This window comes from Daucus carota, chromosome 7 (assembly GCF_001625215.2).
Source record: "Daucus carota subsp. sativus chromosome 7, DH1 v3.0, whole genome shotgun sequence".
Classification (NCBI taxonomy): Eukaryota; Viridiplantae; Streptophyta; class Magnoliopsida; order Apiales; family Apiaceae; genus Daucus; species Daucus carota.
Genome location: NC_030387.2, coordinates 26413557 through 26436861, shown reverse-complemented (window position 1 = coordinate 26436861; position 23305 = coordinate 26413557). Strand labels below are relative to the sequence as shown.

General features: G+C 37.5%; 3 protein-coding genes across 3 annotated transcripts; 2 read left to right on the top strand and 1 right to left on the bottom strand.

Moving 5' to 3' along the window:
• The first annotated feature begins 1609 nt into the window (after positions 1-1609).
• Positions 1610-4265, top strand: LOC108194810 (uncharacterized). The gene is made up of 3 exons (XM_017361746.1): positions 1610-1995; positions 2459-3223; positions 3479-4265. The coding sequence occupies exons 1-3, from the start codon at positions 1610-1612 to the stop codon at positions 4263-4265; spliced, it is 1938 nt and encodes a 645-aa protein (XP_017217235.1).
• A 3892-nt stretch (positions 4266-8157) lies between these two features.
• Positions 8158-10224, bottom strand: LOC108195495 (protein NUCLEAR FUSION DEFECTIVE 4-like). Its single transcript, XM_017362458.2, has 2 exons — positions 8786-10224; positions 8158-8656 (listed from the first exon to the last, which is right to left on the bottom strand). The coding sequence occupies exons 1-2, from the start codon at positions 9970-9972 to the stop codon at positions 8239-8241; spliced, it is 1605 nt and encodes a 534-aa protein (XP_017217947.1). The 5' UTR covers positions 9973-10224; the 3' UTR covers positions 8158-8238.
• Positions 10225-15668: 5444 nt separating this feature from the next.
• Positions 15669-18797, top strand: LOC108194809 (zinc transporter 1-like). The gene is made up of 2 exons (XM_017361745.2): positions 15669-16719; positions 16832-18797. The coding sequence occupies exons 1-2, from the start codon at positions 16171-16173 to the stop codon at positions 16901-16903; spliced, it is 621 nt and encodes a 206-aa protein (XP_017217234.2). The 5' UTR covers positions 15669-16170; the 3' UTR covers positions 16904-18797.
• Positions 18798-23305: the final 4508 nt, after the last annotated feature.

The following is a 23305-nucleotide window of genomic DNA, read 5'->3' as shown; positions in this document are numbered from 1 at the left end:
AAGACCGTAAAAGAAGGAGGGGAATAAACAATGGGCGGGGTAATATGGAGATTGATTTGGGCCAAAATTCAAGTGGTATTCCGACAAGTCACAATCACGGAGAAGTTGTTATTTCCCATGAGGATTTTTCAGCTCCTACAACTCTTTTTCCGGCTGAGCTTGCTAGGCAAGCCACCCATCCTCAATGATTGCGATAGGCTGGAACTGTCGAGGTGTGGGCTCATCTTGTACAGTTTGTGTTCTCAAGGAGATGATTAAGTCTCATAAGCCCGGTCTTTTGTTTTTATCAGAAACTTTAGCTGTTAGTAATAAGGTTGAAGCTTTAGCTTCAAAGCTAGGATTTGTTAATTGTTTTTCAGTAGACAAGCAAGGCAGAGGGGGCGGGTTGGCGATGCTCTGGAAACATAATGTGGTTTGCAATGTGTTTGCTTCTTCTAACAACCACATCGACCTGATTGTAAAAGAGAGAATTGGTGGGGAGTGGCGTTTCACAGGTTTCTATGGCTATCCAGAAAGGGAGAGGAGGCAAGAGTCATGGGACTTTCTTCGCTCACTTGCGTCGGTTTCTTCTTTACCCTGGTGTGTGTTGGGGAACTTCAACGACCTCATGCATAGTAATGAAAAGAAGGGAAGGCATAAACACCCGCAGAGCTTGATGGATGGTTTCAGAAATGCAGTTGAGGACTGCTCTTTGATAGAGCTAGATCTTAAAGGAGGAGAGTTTACTTGGGAGAAAAGCAAAGGGACGGCGAACTGGGTGCGTGAGAAGCTGGATAGATGCTTTGCTAGTAATTCGTGGTGGAGTAAGTTTCCTCTTTGTACTCTGACAGTGTTTCATGCAATTAGTTCTGATCATGACCCAATCAAACTTGAGTTGGTAAATACAAAAATCCCGAAGCATCAATTTCGTTTTAGGTTTGAGAATACTTGGTTAAAGGAGAGTAATTTCCATTCAGAGTTCTCTAGTTTCTGGAAAACTCTTCCTACCTTGCACCTTTTACCTAAATTGTTAGAGGTCTCGAAATATATGGCGAAGTGGGGGAATGGATTTTTTTCATAAATTCAGAGAGAAGGTTATCAAGCAAAAAGAAATAATCGATTCTCTGAGGGGAAGGGAAGACGATGCTGGAGTGCAAATGTATTTTGACGAGAAGGATAAACTAAATGATTTATTAAGCCACGAGGAAGCTTATTGGAAGCAACGAGCCAAATCTTTTTGGCTCAAGGACGGAGATACAAACTCTAAATTTTTCCATGCTGTAGCTTCGAGTAGGAAAAAGTTAAACTATTTGGCAGGTCTTAAAGCTGAGGATGGTACTCTCATCACAAGTCACGATGGTATGTGTGCTCTCTTGAAAGATTACTTCAGCAAGGTGTTTACTGATGACAGAAGTAGTCTTGTCCAGATTAGCCAAGATTCTGAAACTTTGGTGTCAAGCAGCCAAATGAGCAGCTCACAGCGGACCTGTCATTTTCTGAGTTTACACAAGTTGTGAAAAGTATGCATCCGGACAAAGCAAGTGGTCCGGACGGGTTAAATCCAGCCTTTTTCCAACACTTCTGGGGTATGCTCGGGGAAGAAGTTTTTAAATGTTGCAAACAATGGCTGATGGAAGGCACTTTTCCAGCTGAAGTGAATGACACTACTTTGCTTCTTATTCCTAAGAAGGACAATGTTGACGACCCCAAAGACCTCCGTCCAATAGCGTTATGTAATGTTTTGTATAAAATTTTGGCGAAGGTGTTGGCAAATAGGCTCCAAAAAATGCTGCCAGATATCATCTCTGAAGAACAATCAGTGTTTGTTCCAGGGTGCAATATCACAGATAATGTTCTTGTGGCTTTCGAGATCCTTCATTACATGAAACAGAAGAACAGTGGACACGAAGGGGAGGTTGCTTTAAAGCTCGATATCAGTAAAGCCTACGACCGTGTGAGTTGGAATTATTTGCGAAGTAGAATGGTTGGTATGGGTTTCTCTGAGAAGTGGATCAAGTGGGTTATGCTTTGTGTGACAACAATGTCGTACTCAATTTTTTTTCAAGGTTCAAAAATAGGCCCCATAATTCCAACACGTGGCCTCCGTCAAGGAGACCTTCTGTCACCTTATTTATTTGTTATGCGTGGAAGGGTTATCAAATGCTCTAAAATCAGCAGTTGAGAATGGTCTTATGAAGGATTGTCGCATATGTACACCTGCCCCCTCGATAACTCATTTGTTATTTGCCGACGATAGCTTTTTATTTTTTAAAGCCACTACTTGTGAAGCCTGAGTAGTGAAAAACCTCTTGAATGATTATGAAACGTGTTCAGGGCAAGCTGTGAACTACCAGAAATCAGCTATTTTCTTTAGTTCAAATGTCCGAATGGATAAGTAGTTGGAGATCAAGCAAGAGTTAGGAGTTTTTAAAGACATAGGGGATAACAAGTATCTTGGATTGCCTTCGTTAATTGGCAGGTCAAAGAAAACAGTTTTTAGATATTTGAAGGACAAAGTGATCCAGAAAATTAAAGGGTGGAGCTCGAGGCTTTTGTCCCGTGCTGGAAAAATGGTAATGTTAAAGAATGTAGTGCAAGCGATCCCAGCATACGCCATGTCTTGTTTTCTCATTCCTAAATCACTGGGTCAAGAAATCCAAAAGGCAATGAATGCATTCTGGTGGCAATCTAGCTGGACAAACAGTAAAAGAATCCATAGGCTTGGTTGGAATAAAATGTGCATGTCGAAAAATAGTGGAGGTCTGGGTTTCAGAGATATTCACGGGTTTAATTTGGCTCTATTGGGAAAGCAATGTTGGAGTCTAATAAACAGACCTGATGCCCTGGTTACGCGAGTATTGAAAGCCAGGTATTTTCCTTCTTGTCACTTTCTTCAAGCAAGCAGGGCTGGTGGAGTGAGCTATACTTGGTCTGGCATTTGGCAGGCAAAAGAGGAAATGAAAAAGGAGTTGAGATGGGTTTTGGGGGACGGAAAATCAATCAACATTGGCTCTGATAAGTGGCTGAGAGCTAAAGCGAATTTATGTGTCGATGACCTAACAACCACCAACCAAGCAAAGTGTTTAAATGTTTGTGATTTCTTTAAAGAGAACAGGAAGGAATGTGATGTAGACAAAGTGAATCTTCACTTCAGCAATGAGGATGCTGCAACAATCGTAAATACCTGTATTCCACAAGGGTGTACTAGAGACAGGATTGCTTGGATTCATTCTAGTAATGGATAGTACACAGTGAAATCAGCGTATTTTCAATGGTGAAAATCTCAAACCACTAGTGAAGTGAACACAACATTAGGGGGGTGGAAAAAACTCTGGTCTTTGCAAGTCCCACACAAGGTTAGAGTTTTTATGTGGAGGCTCTGCAGGAATACGCTTCCACTACGTTACATTTTGCGAGGAAAAGGTGTGTCAGTCACCATAAGTTGCCCAATGTGTGTGGGCGAAGTAGAGCATTTAAGGCACCTGTTTTTTAAATGCAGTTTCGCTAAAGAGTGCTTACATCTGATGGGTTTGGAGTATGATATGAGCGAAGTGGAATATGTCTCAACTTGGATGCTTAATATTCTGGCTAGTGGCTCACCTGATGAAATAACAAAGTTGTCGACTGCTCTCTGGGGCATATGGTTTGCTAGAAACAAACTTATATTTGAGAATAAACACATGCCTCCAGCAGTGACTAAAACTTGGAGCCAGAAACAGGTGGAGGAATGGCAAGTAGCAAACAGGAGACCCTCGAGTGCTCATGCAGATAGGGGGACCAGCCGAGGAATTGCTCACAGATGGAGGCCTCCAGATATGGATCAGTTCAAAGTTAATGTTGATGCTTCAGTGGTGGAAGGACGAAATTCATTTGCACTTGGCATGATTCTTCGAAATCATCATGGGCAGTTCATTGTAGGGAAGACAATGAAAATTGCAGGGTCTGTCTCCGTGATGGAAGCTGAGCTCACAGGAATTTTGGAAGCTTTGTTATGGTCCCAGGAGATTACGACGGGAAAGGTTCTGGTTGAAAGTGATTCACTCTTGAGTGTCACTTCAATAAAGCAGGGCCAATGCAACCTGCTGGAAATAGGTGATCTAATGCAGCAGTGTGGTGATTTGTTGAGATGCAATGGTAGATTTTCCCTTAGTCATGTTAAAAAGCATGCGAACAAGGTAGCTCATAGTTTAGCTAGATATCCTTGTGAGCTAAATGGCTTTATGATTTTTTCGTCTCCTCCATCCTTAATGTTGGAGACTCTATTGTCAGATGATTTGATCTATTAATGAAATTTCTTTCGATAAAAAAACAAATATTAATATAAAATTAGTTTAGGAGTTAATATGTGCTCCTTTGTATTGAAGAGGCACTTGCAGCTCCTAATTTTTTAAGAGCAAATGAAGAGTCTGTTGGAGTCAAGTTTTCCATCTAATTCACTACAATATAACTTCATAAGGAGTCTCTTGCTGTTGCTCTAAACATATTGCAGACTATAGCGTACTGCGATTTATAAAAACAATTGTTATGGATGTCGATTACGTTATATAATATAATCTTTATCTTGCTGGATGTTTAAAAATATTATATAAAAAAAAATTAAATTTGAAACCTACTAGATTATAGTTTATCTAATTTTAAAGAATAAGAACACTCAAATTAGGACTCCAAGAAACTCAATTCTATTAAAATTATTTATTCAACAAAAATATTAATTTATCTATTTTTTATGTAACTATGTTCTTTTGATGAAATTTTCTAAAATAGCTAGAAGCCGGTGCCTTCCGTGGACTTTTTAAATCCTAAAATTCTATAATCTAGTAAATGTACCCGCATCCCAAATTAAAATTGGTCATACTCTTATAATCTAGCTAACGTACTCTCTCCTATATATGTCCCAACCAAAAACTTATTGCCATCCTCTTAGCACAATAAGTCGTTGGTTTATACCAAATGGTAAGCATGCAGTAGAGTGTGCTCCACTATATGCACACATAAATCGGTGCATGAATCGTTAATAATTAATGAAAATGGGGGCTCTTAGTTAATTTTCCGGGCTCACTTCCATCCACACAAACAATTAGGTTGAAGCCATCAAAAGGTTTTGGTATAAATGAATTTCATTTCACGTCAGCGTTGAAATTGACGTTGATGATCTGACGCTCAAATTGTAATCAACTGTTAAACGTAACTACATATTTTATGATCCCTGTCGATCCAAGGGAAATAGTCAACCATGCAAGCAAGAAACTTATTTTGTCTTCTATTTACATACCTATCAATCTTTTAATTTCGATGACAAAATACACTACCGTCTATATTTTGAAATATAAATCAATTTATTTTTTGACACACAAATCTAAATTTTTTAAACGTCGAGTTAAAATTATTATTTATAAGATTTTTTGAATTATAATATTAATTATATATTTTTATCTAAAAAGAATTTCAAAACTGATAGGTCATAAAACTTAAAATGACCTGTCTCTCGAAATAGAGGTAATAACATAATAACATTATAATTTCTATAAAATATATTACTCCCGAAATTCTCTTCTTATATGCCTCGTTTTGACTATTTGAAAATCAAGCCGACTCAATTTGATCATAAACTACATATATTATCCAACTCAAAAGAATAAAAATTATTCAAGTTATTTTATTAAAAAGTATATTCAATCCCCTTCAAAAAATTTCAGATTAAATAATTAATAACTTTTTTTAACTAATGATCAAAATTTGATCAAATTGATCATCTAACCGTCAAAAAAACCCGTTAATATGAGATGAATGGAGTATATCTTTTTAATATAACATCTGGAATAAATTATTCCTTCTTAACTCCTGTACATATATAAAACAGTCCGTATCTATACTATACTATAATAAGCCAACATATGTATAATTTGTAGTCGTACAAAATTTTGGTTTGGTCATCTCTTTTGTAAGTACAAGTCTGTCACATGTAAACTTCTCTTACTCTTACAATATTAAAGAGTTTTATACTGTTTAAATTACAAACACTTGAGATATAGTACAAGATAAAAACTCCATCATTATTCTTTTAAATATAATTTATATACTATATCATAATAAATCGATATTGGTATAATTTGTAGTTGTCCAAAAAATATAACCAATTGGTAAATATAATCAGGTTAAAATCCAATTCATCAATTCTAAAATACTAATAAGATGATGTTAAAATTTAAATTATAATTAATAAATTACGATTTCTATACCCACCCGTGCTTCGCACGGGTTAAAGGCTAGTATGTATAAAATGTTTGATTTGTATCAGATGTATATTTACAAGTTCTAACGTAATTATTAAAGTGATTCTCCCTTTCCAAATTAGTAGACATTTTAATTATTATTTTTTACGTATTTTCAGCGTATTAGAAAAGATGTTTCTGTAAGTTATTTTTTAAATCTTATTTTTTACAGAAAAAGATTTAAAAATAAATAGCGGAATTAATTTTTTCATGCTCTTTAATATATATATATGAGTTAATTACAGTTTGTAACCCCTAAGATTGCTCCAAACGCACTTAAGATCCTGAACTATCAAACGTGACATAATGCACCCTGAACTTTACATTCCCGTGCAAGTTGTAACCCATAGTCACTATTCCGTCCAAATATGCCGTTAACTTTAACTGTTTGAGAGGTAACAGTGTGTATATTTTACCCCCTGTGACTCCTCAAAGTTTATGTATTATATTTTGAAATTATTTCTGAACACACCAACGATGTAACTTATTTTAAAATTTTAAAATAAATACATATTTTAAACTTATCGTGTGTGTTCAGAAATAATTTCAAAATATAATACATAATTTTTGAGGGGTCACAAGAGGTAAAGTAGCTGTTAGAAACTAATATACACACTATTACCTCTCAAACAATTAAAGTTAACGGCATATTTGGACAAAATAGTGACTATGGGTTACAACTTGCACGAGAATGTAAAGTTCAGGGTGCATTATGTCACGTTTGATAGTTCAGGATCTTAAGTGCGTTTGGAGCAATCCTAAAGGTTACAAACTGTAATTAACTCTATATATATAAATCAACGAATTTTCTATGGTGTGCCCAAGGGCACACAATAGTCACTAACTCCTATGAGAATTCTAGCTTTTGATTGGTGGATGGATAATAAATGTAAATGGCCCTCCTGCATTCACATCAATTCCACCAATCAAAACAAGCTATTTTCATGAAAGTTGGTGCTTATTGTGTGCCCTTGGGCACACATTAAAAAGACCGATAAATCAAAATAACCATAAATTTGATAAGGGAAATATTAATTTGAATCTAGCAGCAAAGAAAGTGTCGTGTCTTGTATAATCGGGAATCAGGATACTCAACATTAACGTGACTTGTATATACACACATTAATTGTGACTTCGGTTAGTTTATCACCGTATTCAAAACGTAACTGCATGGTTTGGTGTTAAGATTCTTGTATGATTCTCCAATTCTCCATCATATTTCCTCCGTTTTAAAATATAAATTGTCTAGTTTCTTATGTACTCCCTCCGTCCCAAAATAGTTGTCACATTTCTATTTATAATGATCAAATTGATTAAGTTTTGACCAATGATTATAAGTCAATCATTTATTATTTTAAAAAACTGAAAATTACATATTAAGGTAGATTAAAAGTTATTTCCGGTGACATATTTTTTTAATTGATAAAATATTAATAAATTTCAGTCAAATTTTAGTCAATTTGACCGGCACAAAATCAAATGTGACAACTATTTTGGGATGGAAGGAGTACATTTTAATTTTTTTTGTTAAATCGGTGTCCGACGGTCCGCTTGCGCGCAAGTCAGACTAATCCGGTTAAACATACTGACACATTCATACCGTAAGTATAGTAGAGGAAATCGAACTCGTGATCTCAAAACAAGTCTAATCCTGTTGGATATACCCGCACACTCATATCTCAGGTATGATAACCCACTTACTCAAGTAGGAAATCGAACTCATGACCTCAAAGCAGCAAGTCTTAAACGTCACTCTCCAAATATCAGGGACACGGACACCCATGAGAGTATTTTTAATTTTTTTTATCATATTGGTCAAAATGATTAGTTTAATAATTTTTTTCAGAATTACAATATTAATTATGTATTTTTAATAAAAATTAAGAACAATAAATTTAACTATAAGAGTCAAAAAGTTAAACCACTGTATTTAAAAAAACAGCATCCGTGTACAACTTATTAGCTTGCAAGTGTAGAATAATTAGAGTTAATTATTGCATGAGTGCAACTTCTTGGTTCGCGAGTGTAGAATTAAAGCCAACAAACTCCCTAAGCAACAAAGTGAGCCCCATATCATAAAACTTGTTTGGTAGCATGTCATGCCCATGCACTTGCCACCGTAGCTGTTTCTCCGGTACAGCACCGCCGCCGAGTTGCCGAATATGAAAGATCCGACGGGGATGTTGATGATTAATATGTTGTGGTTTATTCCGAAATCTTTGGCTCCGAAGAGCTCTCTAGTGGTTGACACCGAAATAGTCGAAATAGCTCCGGTTGACACACTTATTATGGCTGTACTGATGTACAGGGAGATGTTGTTGTTTATCAGTAGCATGAAAAATGCTCCGCTCATCGGCGCCATCATCATCGCCATCGCGCCCGCTCTCGAGCTCATGTACTTTGTCCTGAAATTCATGTCAAAATTTGTTAAGGACTTGTGTGATAGGAAAAGTGGATAATAGTCTTTATCAGTGACATTTTGGTGGTATTGCTATTGAATTTTTGCTAATACACGACACGAAAAATACACCAACCTGGCGAGGAAGTAGTCGAGTAGAGACGGGAGGAGACGGCCGAAGAAGCTAAATGAAGACGAGAGAGAGACCAGAGTAGAAGTCCTGGATTGACCCCGGGACTCCACTACTTGTCCCAGATTGTTGAGAAAAACTAGCCCCAGTGTTGCACCAAACAAATAAACGAAAAAATATAACCAAAAATCCACCTTCTTGAGCATCAACTTGGGTCCAATCTGCTCTTCCTCTGCACCCTGACTGATTTCTCCCTCTTTTTTCACTTCACCATTTTCCAAATTTGTAGGTGCTTCGTTAACACTTTCATCTGTCAAAACGCTACACACCTTGTGCTGCCTGATCCAACACTTGTGCTGCACAGTTTCTCTGATTTTCTCCACCAGAGGAACCAGGAGCGGGCACACGACAACTAAAAGTACGATACCAGTCAGTATAAACAACTGAGATGATCTACCAGATGATGTCGAAACGCCTAGACTACTAGTGATCACTGCATAAGTCCCGGTAACTATGGTTATCAAAAACATTACAATAAATCCAGATGATAATTTTCTGCTGCAAGAAAACGGTGATCCGCCCCTAGGACTACGCGGATCATCAACATTTGATGATCTAGCCACTAAAGGCGCGACAATTATGCACACTAGAAAAGGCAAAGCAGAATTTACCAAAAGATATCCTCTTGCCTTATCAGCAGATGAAGAATTAGCGTACACGACATCAATAACATCTGCATAAATCTTTGCACTTAGGCCTTGATAGCTAGTGGATAATCCCAAAGCAAGTTGCATATCCAGAGGAAAACTCTGAATAGTAAGAACATAGCACACGGTGTTAATCCAGCAAATGCTATTCCCTGCTAAAACAGTTAATAAAAAGACAAGCCAATATGGTGTTGAGCTTTGATCATGCAAGTTAGTTAGTAAGAAATATTGCACGCCATAACCAATCATCCCGATTAAAGAACCGATCAGGAGTACAAGCCATAATGGAAGATGAGCTGCAGCCACGCCAGAGAACCATGCAAGGATTTTCCCCGCATCAGAAGCAAACGCTAAGTTATTGAGCTCAACTTGTGAAATGTTGAGAAGGCGCTTAAGTTGCGAAGAGTAGGCTGGAAAGTTCGTGCTGGTGCCACTTACAGATTGAAGCCATATAGTAGCTACTAAACTAAGCCATTGTGCAGACATGATCAGAGGCAGAGTATATTTTTTGATGTTGAAAATTTTTAAACCAAGGTATGATTATGAAAATTGTTCGGTGAAAGGCTTTTTTATAAGGGAAGGCGAGAAACTCAAGTTTAGTGTGAAAGTGGACTTACAACAAAAATAAAAATTGTCTGTTTCCAGAGGGAATTAAACAGAGGCTTAGATTTGTATGTTGGCCACAGAGTGATGCAGAGCCACAAGCGTGTCAGTGTGGTAACCGGGATGGAGATGTGGATGCTTAGAGACCGCTAAGTGTCAGCAGCTAAAATCTCTATGCATCAATCTGCCATTGCATCAGCATCATTCCATTAATATACAAACTGCTTCGTAAATTCTCCGAGTCCACACTGTAGATGGATAATAAGACGTTTGCATGACCTGATGTTTACTCATCAGTGTAAATTCAACTAGCTCAGTAACTTCTAACCTCTATTTTTTGGACTGTGATGACTGATGAGGGTTAAAATTATATGCCTTCACTTCAGCAGACCCTGGTTTACAGTTAATTTTGATTTTCGATTTGAGTTTGATATTTAACCCGGGGACCAACAGAGGATATGTACATTGCACCAAAAAATTTATTATGAACGCCGTACAATTCACTGAAGGATAGAAAAACATGTCTGGCAAATTTGGCTTGGTGAAAATATCTTCTCGAAGATTATAGATATTTCTAGAGTGATATACCTAAAACAATCTATATGCGTGAATATAACTTTTAGTGTGATGAATGAAAGTTTGATCAGATAATGACCCAGTAAGTTTATTATTTGAAAGACAAGGTTATCAGCTGGTTTTTCTTAGTAAAAAGACCAGTATTCTCCAGTGACAAAGTCTAATCAGGTTGCTAAGAAACAATTCCAACAGAACTGGACTGATTAAAATGTCCCAGAGACATAGACTTCATACCAACCGAAGAATTTTCGCAGATTATTTCATTTATAAACACCAACTTAATTGCGCGCTACCAACTTCCTGATTTTTAAGAATTTTTTTCATTCAGGACTCAGATTTCAAGAAATATCAGAATCCTGAGTATTCAATTGAGATTTTAAATTATCTTAACAAACCCGGTGGTGTTCATCTGGATTTTGAATTATGCTTAGAATTCGATTGTATTCAATTGAGATAATTTAAATTTCATTAAGATCTTAATGATTGATTTTTTTGTACTTCGTAAAATGATGGATTTTGTGAGACTGCTCATTGTATTTTATGCCTTTTGAAATCGCATTATAATCTATAGGATTTTTAAGCATTGTGCTTAAGTTCTAAGGACGCTGCATCAACTCTGCTTAACCCACGAGTAAATCACAAACTCAAAATCTCCAGCCTCCTGTTTTCCACTGAAACACCTTCCATCCTTGCATTTCCGGCATCACTAGTCCGGTTAGTACTCTTGGTTGCTTTTTTTAAACAGATTATAACTAATAGTCGGGAATTGAAATATATATATGATGAACATCTGAATGGGCTTATATGTCTTACAAAATAATATCTGTTCTGATAACCCGGGTGTTCCGGTACAACAGACGATAAACCCATCACTCGGGCTATCAATCGTGCTCAAACTGCTTTTTAGTTTCTCTGCTTTCTTCATTTTGCTTCTTCTGCCATCTAGTTCCAACCCTCCCTGAGACTATTATAAACCAGATTGTTCAAGAAAACCAGCCTCCAACTAAAAACGACCTTCTCTAGCATCAACTTGGGTCTTCCCCCAGGAAATACACACTTCTTACTGCCTCATCGTACAGTTTGCTGCATGAGTGCAGGTCCACTCTGATCAAATTTTCTCCACCATAGTCCATAACCAAAACTAACAACACAATAGATAGGCACATCTATGCCAGTCTATATATATAATCAATCTGCAGAATGTTTAAATGATAAAACCGAGAACCTTATTAAGCACAAGTCCTTTGTCAGTTGTAAGTTGTAACTCTTGTTATAAGAAACATTACAGTGATTCGAGTTGATAAATTTTATATCAACATAATCATAAAAGCTATTAAGTGTGAATTAATATTAAAAGGAAAATGCTTGGTATTGTGTAAAAAACATGTACATAATGATATGTGACGGATTTTAATTGGATGACCCCCTGCATTTACACCAACCACCCAAATTAAAATCCACCACATCACTTGCCACGTCATTATGTACAAATTTTCTGTACACAGTTTGTTAAACAACGTAAACTATAACACACATAAATGTTGCTCTTAACTCTTGATAACTAGTTGATACAGTACTCAAGTTACATATCCACCACATAAAAATTTTGAAAAATAAGAAAACACATACTCTGTCTAGTTTACGAGTTGTTTTTGTCATTTTTGCATGTCCAGTTTAAGACTCGTTTTTTAGTTTCAAGACACCTAAACAACTCTTATTTATGATACCTAAGTAATACTAATACATCAGATGCTAGCTATTTCCAGTGTGTTGAATTCGGGGAATGCCTGTTGAATAAATGTTTACACCTTAACTAGTCATTCGATTAAGAGTGCTGGCCAGAAACGATATAAGGAATTTTCCGGTGTCACAAGCGGTGGCTAAAAATAAATTAAAATCAATTGTGGTTTAAATGCTTAATAGATTTTCTTCGTAATATTGATAATAATGTAATTATATCCAGAAGACACATGATGACAACTATGACTATGTGATAACGTTGCAAACTGACTTCATCATCTAGTTCTAGTATTACCCTTTTATATTTTTATTTTGCCAAGTGTCCAGCCCGAGGGACGATTGGCAGGCCCAGCTGAAAATAATATTAGAATATATTTAATACAAAAATAAAAATATAAAATAATTTATATATAAATTAAAACAGTATTGATTTTTTAAATCCCAAAACCCAAAATTCATCTATTACAATATTAATATTAAAAGAGTTGAACCAAATCCTGATAATTTAATGATTAGGAGCTAAAAGTCGAAATTATGAAATTTTGTACATATATATATATATATATATATATATATATATATATATATATAATAAAATATATTAATATTATTGGAATCTCTCATGCATTAGGGCTGAGAAAAACCCGAATTAAAATTGAAACCGAACAGAACCGGGAAAAATCGATCCGAACAAAACCGAAACGAAACCGAAAACTTCATCCAAAAACCGGACTGAATCAACCCATGCTCTCCTCTGCTGTGCATGGTAAATTGGTAATAGCTCTCTTCCCTTGCTATCATCGTACTATCATTTAGACACTGAACCTCGTCCTATTGTAAACAGAACTAGAATTTTTTATTTACGAAAACACCCTTAACCTAAGCTAATTGGGGACCAGGGGCTTGGCTAGCCTCACCCTGGTTCACAGGTTCACAAGCAAAAAATTCGAGAAGTTGAGAAATAGAAGAAGGTACTTGCGTCAGGGAAAGCATATTGAGGAGATGTGTTTGATCTATTTGGAAAGAGTAGATGCAGAGCTTTTGTTAGCTGGGAGTTCTACGAATTAATCTCTGAGTTCACTTCATTCATTCCTAATGAATGTATATTTATATGTACATAAAATATGGACATAATCAAGATTAGCAGATGAACAGAGAAAACACACAAAGAGTACTTGTATCACACTTTTGATGTCGTCGGATATGCTGTATTATTCACCTTCCTTTATGTTAAAAAGGACTTTATTATATAGTCTAGCACGATATTTTTTTTGCCCTATGAAGATATAATTTCGACAAAACATTAGTACAAAGGTGTGATAATCAAAGTATGGCATATTTTGTTTGGTGTGACAGTAAACTTAAAATGCTGGAATCACATTGCCTAACCTTGTATGGTGTTGAATTTTTGATAGTCACTTGAGTGGTATAGAACCAAACTTATATGAACTGTTCTTATCCACCATTTTCGACAAGGAACCAAGTTGCTTGTGCATGTCAAGACCAGACACAAGTTGCAGACACACACACTACGCGGTATATAAATGCCTTGAGCTATGTCACTGTTACCATGGTCCATGTCTTACCATTAGGCCAAAACAAAGTTTTCTCTCAACTGTTGTTAAATATGCATCTTTCAACAATAAATACAATCTTAATATGACTAACCCTTATAAGATTTTGATTCCTGGTATGGTGCAAACCAGCCTAACTTGAGACACGACCCTTGATCTACCCTGTCTCCGACTTTCTTACATTGTTGTAAGAATTAGAACACTGGAAATCTGTATTTGACCAATATCACAAGACACATATCATCATTTAGCTAAGCAATTCTCTTCATGTAATACTCAGTCGACCATTGAAATGCAATATCTGAATTTGATTATAAGTATATCAGTTGAATTCATGATTTATTAAAAAATTGTATATTTTTGGTAGGCTAGTAGGTCACGTATTTGATCCAGTTAATTAGAACATCTCCGAGAGATTAACTATATATCATCAAGCTGTAAATGGTACTATTTCAGTCTGTTTATGTATAAATTGAACACTGGATACAGTAGTTACAGAGAAACTTTGTATCAGGTAAAAAAAATCCTATCAGTCAGCAGATTATACCTAAATTTTCAATGTAAAATTCTGTTTAGACAGCTTTTCACATGAACATATCCTGATACTCACCTAGGACCGAAAATTAACAATATACAGAAGAGTTTCAACATCTAGTTTTTCATCATTACATGGCAAGTCTAATAAGGATGCTTGAAAACAATTATAACAGAATTCAACTAATTTGAAAGTTCGCATTTTTTTACAAAAAAAGAATTGCTGAATATTACACTATAAATAGAATATGAAGAAGTGGCGGAACCAGAGGGGGGCTAGGGGATGCTAGAGCCCTCCCTAACCTCAAAAAGACAGTGTATATTTTTTTTTATTATCTTGCCTCTTCTGCTATTTTATTGCATCCACAAATTATCAATGGCTCCTTCTTTTCTATGCGTTTTAGTTCTTTTTGTAAGCATCCTTTCTGCTCTAAATGTCGCGACTGCTGCAACATGCAGCGACTTACCACTTACAAGAGCATCCCATCGTTGATAGATTCGACTTTTAAAATCCGATTAATCTTTTTACCTTATGTTTAAATGATATGTTTTATAAAAAAGGTGAAACTATCAAATATATATTATTATTACTATTCAAATATTTTTGATTACTGATCCAATTAATCCTTTTTGGTGTTCCTGGTTCCTGATTTCTTACATGTCAACCAATCAGTTCTAAACTTCTGATTCCTGATTTCTGAGACCATCCATTACCTCGGATTCCTATTTCTACATTATACATATAGTAATCTAAAGCCATCAACGTTGGATCACATCAAATAATATAACAGTTTGGGGCTTAAATCATTTAATGATTCAAGTGGTAAAAATGATGATGGTTTGCAAATAACCAAACAATAAGCATTCAGAATGATTCTCAAATAAAAACAGTTATTGATTATGAAACTTGATTCTTGTACAAATCACAAACCGTTCGCATAAGTGTGGACATATAACTCGAAATTCGTTATTCATCTGATAACAAACAAGGACATTGCAAGTACTTCTTTATGAATACTGGCAGTTACTGAATTTTGCATCAGACATGTCACTCTACTGAATTCAGAACTTGCACGCAACACTTGTGCACATCTTAATTTGGTTGGTATTTGTTGATGATCTTACATAACTACCTCTCTAGTGTACAATGGTATGTTACTAAACCAGATCATAAAAGTAGCCAACCAGTTTTCTACTTAAACTCAACAGTCAACACCAAAGAAGCATGAGCAAATATTCTTTAAGAAGCAACGCAAGGATTGTGTTGTACCAACAATTTGCCAGAAATGTCTCACTTGCTTAACCCTTAAATGTTGATGATCCTGTTGGTATTAGTGGCGGATCACCCTATTCTTGCAGCAAAAAATTATCATCTGGATTTATTGTAATGTTTTTGATAACCATAGTGACCGGGACTTATGCTGTGATCAGAGTAGTCTAGGCATTTCGACATTATCTGGTAGATCATCTCAGTTGTTTATACTGATCGGTATCGTACTTTTAGTTGTCGTGTGCCCACAGCCCGCTGCTGGTTCCTCTGGTGGAGAAAATCAGAGAAAGCGTGCATCACAAGTGTTGAATCAGGCAGCGCAAGGTGTGTAGCGTTTTGACAGATGAAAATGTTGATGAAGCTGAACATGAATTTCAGGATAAAGTAATGAGCTCGAGAGCAGGCGCGATGGCGATGATGATGGCGCCGAATTTAATTTTAGGCGAATGTACATGTGATTCCGAAGCAGAAGAGCGTGACAAGAATCTAGCTTTGAAGTATAAAGTTTCGATACTTGTCACAAGTGCAATCGGGGTTTGTATTCCGTTTCTAGGGAAGATAATTCCGGCTTTGAATCCGGAGAAGAATTTGTTTTTTCTCGTTAAGGCTTTTGCCGCGGGTGTGATTTTGGCATCCGGATTTATACATGTGCTTCCTGATGCGTTTGAGAATTTAACAACTCCGTGTTTAGATAAAAATCCCTGGGAAAAATTCCCGTTTACGGGATTTATTGCCATGGTTGCAGCAATCGGGACTCTGATGATCCATAGTTATGCGACTTGCTTTCATAGCAAATCATATCTGTCTAATAAAGCTCAAAACACGGTTGCTGTTAGTGATGTGGAGGACTCGGGGACTCACGTGCATGGCCATGTTCATGGATATTTGGTTTCAGAGCCCTCCCAACAGCTTATTCGACAATGCGTGGTATCACAAGTACGTACAAATATTTATAGTTGTTATTTGTAATATAGTTTCAACTCCGACTCTCTCGAAATCCTGATTCCGTCTTCGCATAGTTGCTAATGTTATGTGTTGTATATTGAAGGTACTGGAACCGGGAATAGTTGTGCACTCTGTGATAATTGGAACACAACACATATCCAAAGGGAAGCTCTGAATAGTAAGAACATAGCGCATTGTGTTAATCCAGAAAATGCTATTCCCTGCTACAACAGTTAATAAGAAGACAAGCCAATGTGCAAGCCAACAGTTAATAAGACAAGCCAATATGCAAGCCAACAGTTAATAAGAAGACAAGCCAATCGGTTCTTGCATGATTCAGGAGTACAAGCTGTTAACGGAGGAATTTGGTAGTTAACAAAATTCGAGGTTCGTGGCCGGAATCAAGATCTATGATGGTGGCTGAGCGGTGGTGATGAAATTTTAGGGGTGGCTGAGATTAGGGTTTCGAGTTGCCTCCAGATGCTCCCAACTCGTGTCCCCTAATTTGCCTACGTACCCCTATATTTATAGGGGATCAAGCCAATACGTAGTTCTTTTCTCCTAAGAAACCTAATAGGATTAGGTTTCCCCTTCTGCTGTCTTCCTCCTGAAAGGGGCCCAATACGATGAGGCCTAGACTTGGGCCTTGTAGACTCTCGAGCACCCAAGACTTACCCCAAATGCAAGGACGCTTCTCTACTCCCCGACAGGGACAACCCGCCAGACTACAGAGATAGAGCCTTCCAGGGCGTATCTTCGAGAAGATTTCACAAGCTCCCCGACAAGGACAACTCGCCAGACTACAGAGCAAGGCCTCCTCTAATCTTCATTCTCTATCTCCCAAGGAGGATAACTCCTCAGACTACAAGGTAGAGTCTTCGACAAGTTAACAGTAGAGCTCATATACACCTAAGGGCGTCCCCCTAGGTAAAATATGTCTCCTCCTGCCCTTCAAATAACGATCTTTCTCTGTAACCTGAAGATAAGGCGCGCCCCATCTTCTTGAAGTGGGTTCTTCTTATTGACATAGCTGGTTTGGACTTGGTCCAATCTTGAGCCTATCATAGTCTTCTTTTATGGGCCGGGTCTTCATGGTGATTTTTGCGTATAACAACTACCCCCCAGATCTTGGTGGCATTGAAGATGTCGACGAGATCTTGATGTCCTTTATCCCCTGAGATGTCCCATCTTGGTTGCTCACGGTTGATGCAGAAGATGTTTACGTTCTTTAACTAGGCGCGCCATATTTTGCCGTATAATAGCTGAGTCCGAATAGTACAAGTGAGTCGAACGAAGGAGATTCCTCTGAAGCCGATGATGAAGAAGTTTCTTGAAGATGGAGATGATTTTGCTTGACGGGGGTGAAGATGATGTTCGCTTGACGGAGGTGAAGGTAGCATTTGCTTGATGGATGTGAAGGTAGTGCTTGCCTGATGGAGACGATGACGAGGTTGCTGAGGATGAGGTCGCGGAAGCCGAGGCTGAGTCGATGAAGATGAGGCCGCGGAAGCCGAGGCTGAAGGAGAGATGAGGCTGCGGAAGCCGAGGCTGAAGATGAGGCCGCGGAAGCCAAGGCTGGAGGAGAGATTAAGCTGAGGCCGCGGAAGCCGAGGCTGAAGGAGAGATGAGGCTGCGGAAGCCAAGGCTGAAGATGTGGCCGCGGAAGCCAAGGCCGGAGGAGAGATTAAGCTGAGGCCGCGGAAGCCGAGGCTGAAGGAGAGATGAGGCTGCGGAAGCCAAGGCTGAAGCAGAAGAACGCGCCCTCTACCACGTCTGTATGATCACCCCCCAGTTTCGGAGTATGAGCTTGACTTGAAGATGCAGGTTGGAGAAGACAGTGTTGCGAAGTTGTGTTGTGACGTATATTTACTCTGAATCTTGAAGACTGGAGTGTTGGACGCGTCTCTGTATACAACATATATACACAATTATATTTAGCAAAATAATAAGGTTAGTATTTACCTCATGGCGCGCCCTGTTAGGGGAAGGTGCGCCTCTCGATAATTTCAAGAGAACGCTGTTCGGGGGAGACACATCTTGTAAATATCCTCGATTCACATTACTTTCATCCTGAGCTCGCCTTACGAAATTCTTGAAGTTTTTTCCTGTCAAAAAATAGCTCACTAAAATAAAATATTAGGTTAGAGGTATGCAACATTTATTACGTAAACACCACACATAAATATATCAATATATTTGTAGTATAATAATAGTAATAATAATCCATACTCGATAAGAGAGATATATGATTCAATTATCCATATAATATTCAAATTTAAAACATACATATCCAAGAATAAATATATGCATGACAAGAATATATTACCAGATGAAAATTACAAAAATGGAAAATACTTATCTTTTTATTGAACGTGCAAATCATCATGTACCTGCACTTATATTAGTTCAACTCTAAAATAATACTTTATATATAGAGACATTGCATCAATTTTGTTAGGCACCTTGCAAACATATATATCCTACGCTCTACATATCTAAAATATCCACTAATCTCTAAACAAAATAATTTACTATGACATGAGATAAGAGTTTAATACGACATTATTTTAATATAAAAAGCTACCAATGACAATTTTATGCATATTAAATTAACAAGCAAAAAAAAATGCATGCAATATTATTTTTTTATAAAAAAATCGCATAAACAAATCGAGAAGCACGTGAAAATAATTACTTATCTCAATCGTGTTGTAGTCTCTTCCTGCGTATATTTGCATGCACCATGACCAAACTCGTGTTCTCCTTTTCCATATTGTTAATTCTATTCTCTTTTATAGTTTGCTGTCCTTTGTTCCTGGGACTAGTTTATAAGAAAAAGCATTCCGCGTCTCCTTATTACTGCATCTTTTTCCAAACCTTGCTGTACGAGACAACTTATACAAATTTCTATGAAAATATAATGTACTCAAATTCTAACACACAATTTATAAGAATATATGATAATTAATATGCATGAAATAATGCATAATATAATCAACCCAACCTTGACTTATTATCATACGAGACAAACAATTTACTAACTATCTTATCAATTAACGACTATATAAATTTAAAGGCAAAATACACCCTAACCACCGATTGCTAACAACTTATCTACACATTCTAAACTTGTAATATTAAAATATAACACTGAATTCAAGTCAAGGCACTACCACAACTACTACAGATATAATAAAAATAATGATACTAACATAAGTCCATTTATGTAGGAATCGGTTAATATATATAAATCAGTACAAATTCTACCTAATGTATCTACAGGGTCACATAAAAATTTAAATCAGATGTATACAGAATGCATCTAGTCACTACATCAATTAAGTTGATATTCAAGTCATCACATATTATAATAAGGATAAATCACATGTTGGCACCTTAACAATTAATTAACACATGCAAGAAATGTAATAAAACCAGGAGGTTGAGATGCAAAAAATATATAATAGATGTCACGTCAAAAACATAAGAATTGATACCATATCAAACAAATCATATTATAAATATGGGAATGCAATTATTTAATAAAAAGAAAAAGTAATAATAATGAATGGACTTATCTCTGGTCTTTAGCATGGCCACAACCTGGAGCCTTGCTCTGCTTCAAACTTGCCAGCTGATATCCTCCTGTAGCCTACCTTTTAAGCCCCTGTTTTTCCTCTCATCTTCATTATAAACAATAAGATCATATCACAAATATCTTAAAAAATAATATATTCATCATGCATGAAGATTTAAGACATAATCTATAAACATCAATTAATATGATAATCTAACAATACTTGATATATAATACATACAAACAATCACAGAAAATTAATTAACTAGCAGATTAATAAAGACAAAGAAGAACTTATCTCTTTAACGGGTCGAAACAGTGGCAGAGAGGCCGGTATATTCACCACCAAGGTTCAACTTGTGTGGCTTTTGATGCAATACAATATACATGACCATTTGCTTTTCCTGTAAAGCTAGGACAGTTACACATATATGCAATTTAAGCAAAAATAATATTATTAAACTTATCCTTCTTGTCAGTCCATCCAGAGTTCTTCAGGTGACGATGGCCTCGGTCATTCTTTTGACGTAGTTACGTTTCCGAAAGCCGTGCGCCATATTCTATTCGCACATGATTTCATCAGTGTGTGCTTAACAGGGTTCTCGTGCTCCTCTGTTTAATGAACCGGATCCTCTTGCTTGATACTCTGATTACGGACCTGTTTCCGACGTGTTTTTGCTTTGCTTCCATATTGAAACTATTCACAGGCTTCGGGCTATGTTATCTTTTACAAAATCTTGAACCATCTTCATGTTACGGCTTGATTGACGAAACTCTGGAGCACATGATATAATAAACCGGCCAGCTATATACTTGTTGTATGGTGGAATCCTGGATAAGGTTTATAACCGATACAGTACAAGATATCTGATAGCGCTTGTTCTTGTTTCTCACATACACCATGGCCAATAGATTGTCCAGTCCAACAAACTAACTGAACTACAAGAACCACATATTACGTGGATGATGATTCCGGCGAGTCCTGTTTTCCGATTATCCTCATGATTTTGAAGCAGGTATATAAAGGCTTATACAAACTGTTCACGACGCCATCTGGGTAGCCACTGTATGCAGTATCATTGTCTTCAACGACCCCCCGGGATCCGACGATCATCACCAGTCTACTACGATCATGTGAGATCCTTCTGATCTTTTGGTGATCATATGCGCGTGGATACGAGTTTAGAAGAAGCACCGAACCAGAGCCGCCACTCACGCTGATATTTAAGTTTTATAAAAACAGCACAACTGTTGTTTATGTCCTGGGATAATCGTTTGTCCTCTGTCACGAATTAGCTGAAAGGCGGGAAGGATTGTTAAAGTGAAACGCTGTCGTTCTATTTTAAGAGTGAACTACTATATTATTTAATAGTTTTGTTTAGCACGATGTCGTTTAGACTAGTAGCACTGCCAGTAATTTGTTACAAGTAACGGTCTTGTAGGACCCTCTGAGCAGCTGGTAATTAATTTTGGTGGCTAGGGAGATGTATTTAGGTGGTACATGTCTCACTGTATGGAGTAACTTGGAGAACAAAATTGTCTTTTATGATCAGCTTTAATTTCTGTCTTCTTGTATTCTTCCATTTCTATGTTATTTTAGATCTGTAGTGTAACAAATTGGTATCAAGAGCCAGTCCTTTCTTGGCTTGCTCACCTGCAATGGCGGATAAAAATCTGTTACAAAAACATGAGAAAGCTATCTCTACAATGGAGGCCAAACTGGGAGCTTTTGAGGAACACCAGCTGTCAGCTTCACAACAGCTGACTCAACTGAAAGAGCAATTTACATCTGAGAACCAAGATCTGAAAAAGACCTTGGGCGAACTGTTCGAGATGATGAAGGCTACCACCATCTCTCGCCTTGTCGCAGCTGAAGGTGAAAGCTCTACCAACCATAATGAACCACCTCCGAAGAAGGTCAGCTTCTCCCCTTCTACCCCTTCTCACTTTGGTAATTTTAATGATGCTACTGTGGTTCATAATGTGGCAACTACCTTCAAAGATACCAGAGGACCTCACCCAACACCTTCTCAACCCCCACCAGTGTCCCAACTGATGTTTGATTCTCACCACCGTCCCCCACCAGAAATGCCGCCCTACTGCCTCCCTATCACTACTACCTACCCATACAACATGCCCTTTCAACCACCATACAACCCCTTCGCTCCGCCTTTTTACCCACCTACATCCCAACCTTCTCTACCACAGCCCTACCCACTATACTACCCACCCCAACCACAGCAACCACATCCCCCATGGCCCCCTACCAACAACACCAGAACTCCCAACCCTACACCATCCCTTAAATCCCCCAAGTTTGACTTCCCTAGATTTGAAGGGAAGGACCCCAGAGGATGGGTCACCAAGTGCGAAAAGTACTTTCAGCTCATCCCTACACCCAACCTTCGTTCGAGGGTTTTGTGTGCTGCCCTACATATGGACGGCGATGCCGATATCTGGTACAGAACTGTCGAGGAAGAGAAAACAAATCTCTTATGGCCGGAATTTACACGTCTCGTGTGTCAACGTTTCTCAAAGGGTGGTTACGAGAATATTGTGGGGCAATTTAATAAGCTCACCCAGAAGGGCAGTGTAGAGGACTACATCAATCAATTCGATGAACTCCGAAATTATGTAATGCTGCAGGAGGGATTTCATCGAGAGTCCTACTACATAGATAATTTCATTAGTGGCTTGAAGGAGGAAATTTCGCAACACTTGTATAATCAGAGGCCTCACACCCTTCAAGAGGCCAGGGACAGGGCTCGAGGCCAAGAACATTACTTAACGGTATTGGACAAGCGGTACAGGGGAGCATCTAAACAGCCTGCTCACACACCTTTTTCAAAGGCCAGTGACAAGGCTAGTACTACACCCCGCTTAAATGACACCTACAAGAAGCTCTCTCTTGCAGAAATCAATGACAGAAAAGCTAAAGGGCTCTGTTTTCATTGCGATATGAAATACGAACCCGGCCATGATTGCAGGAAAAAGAAAATT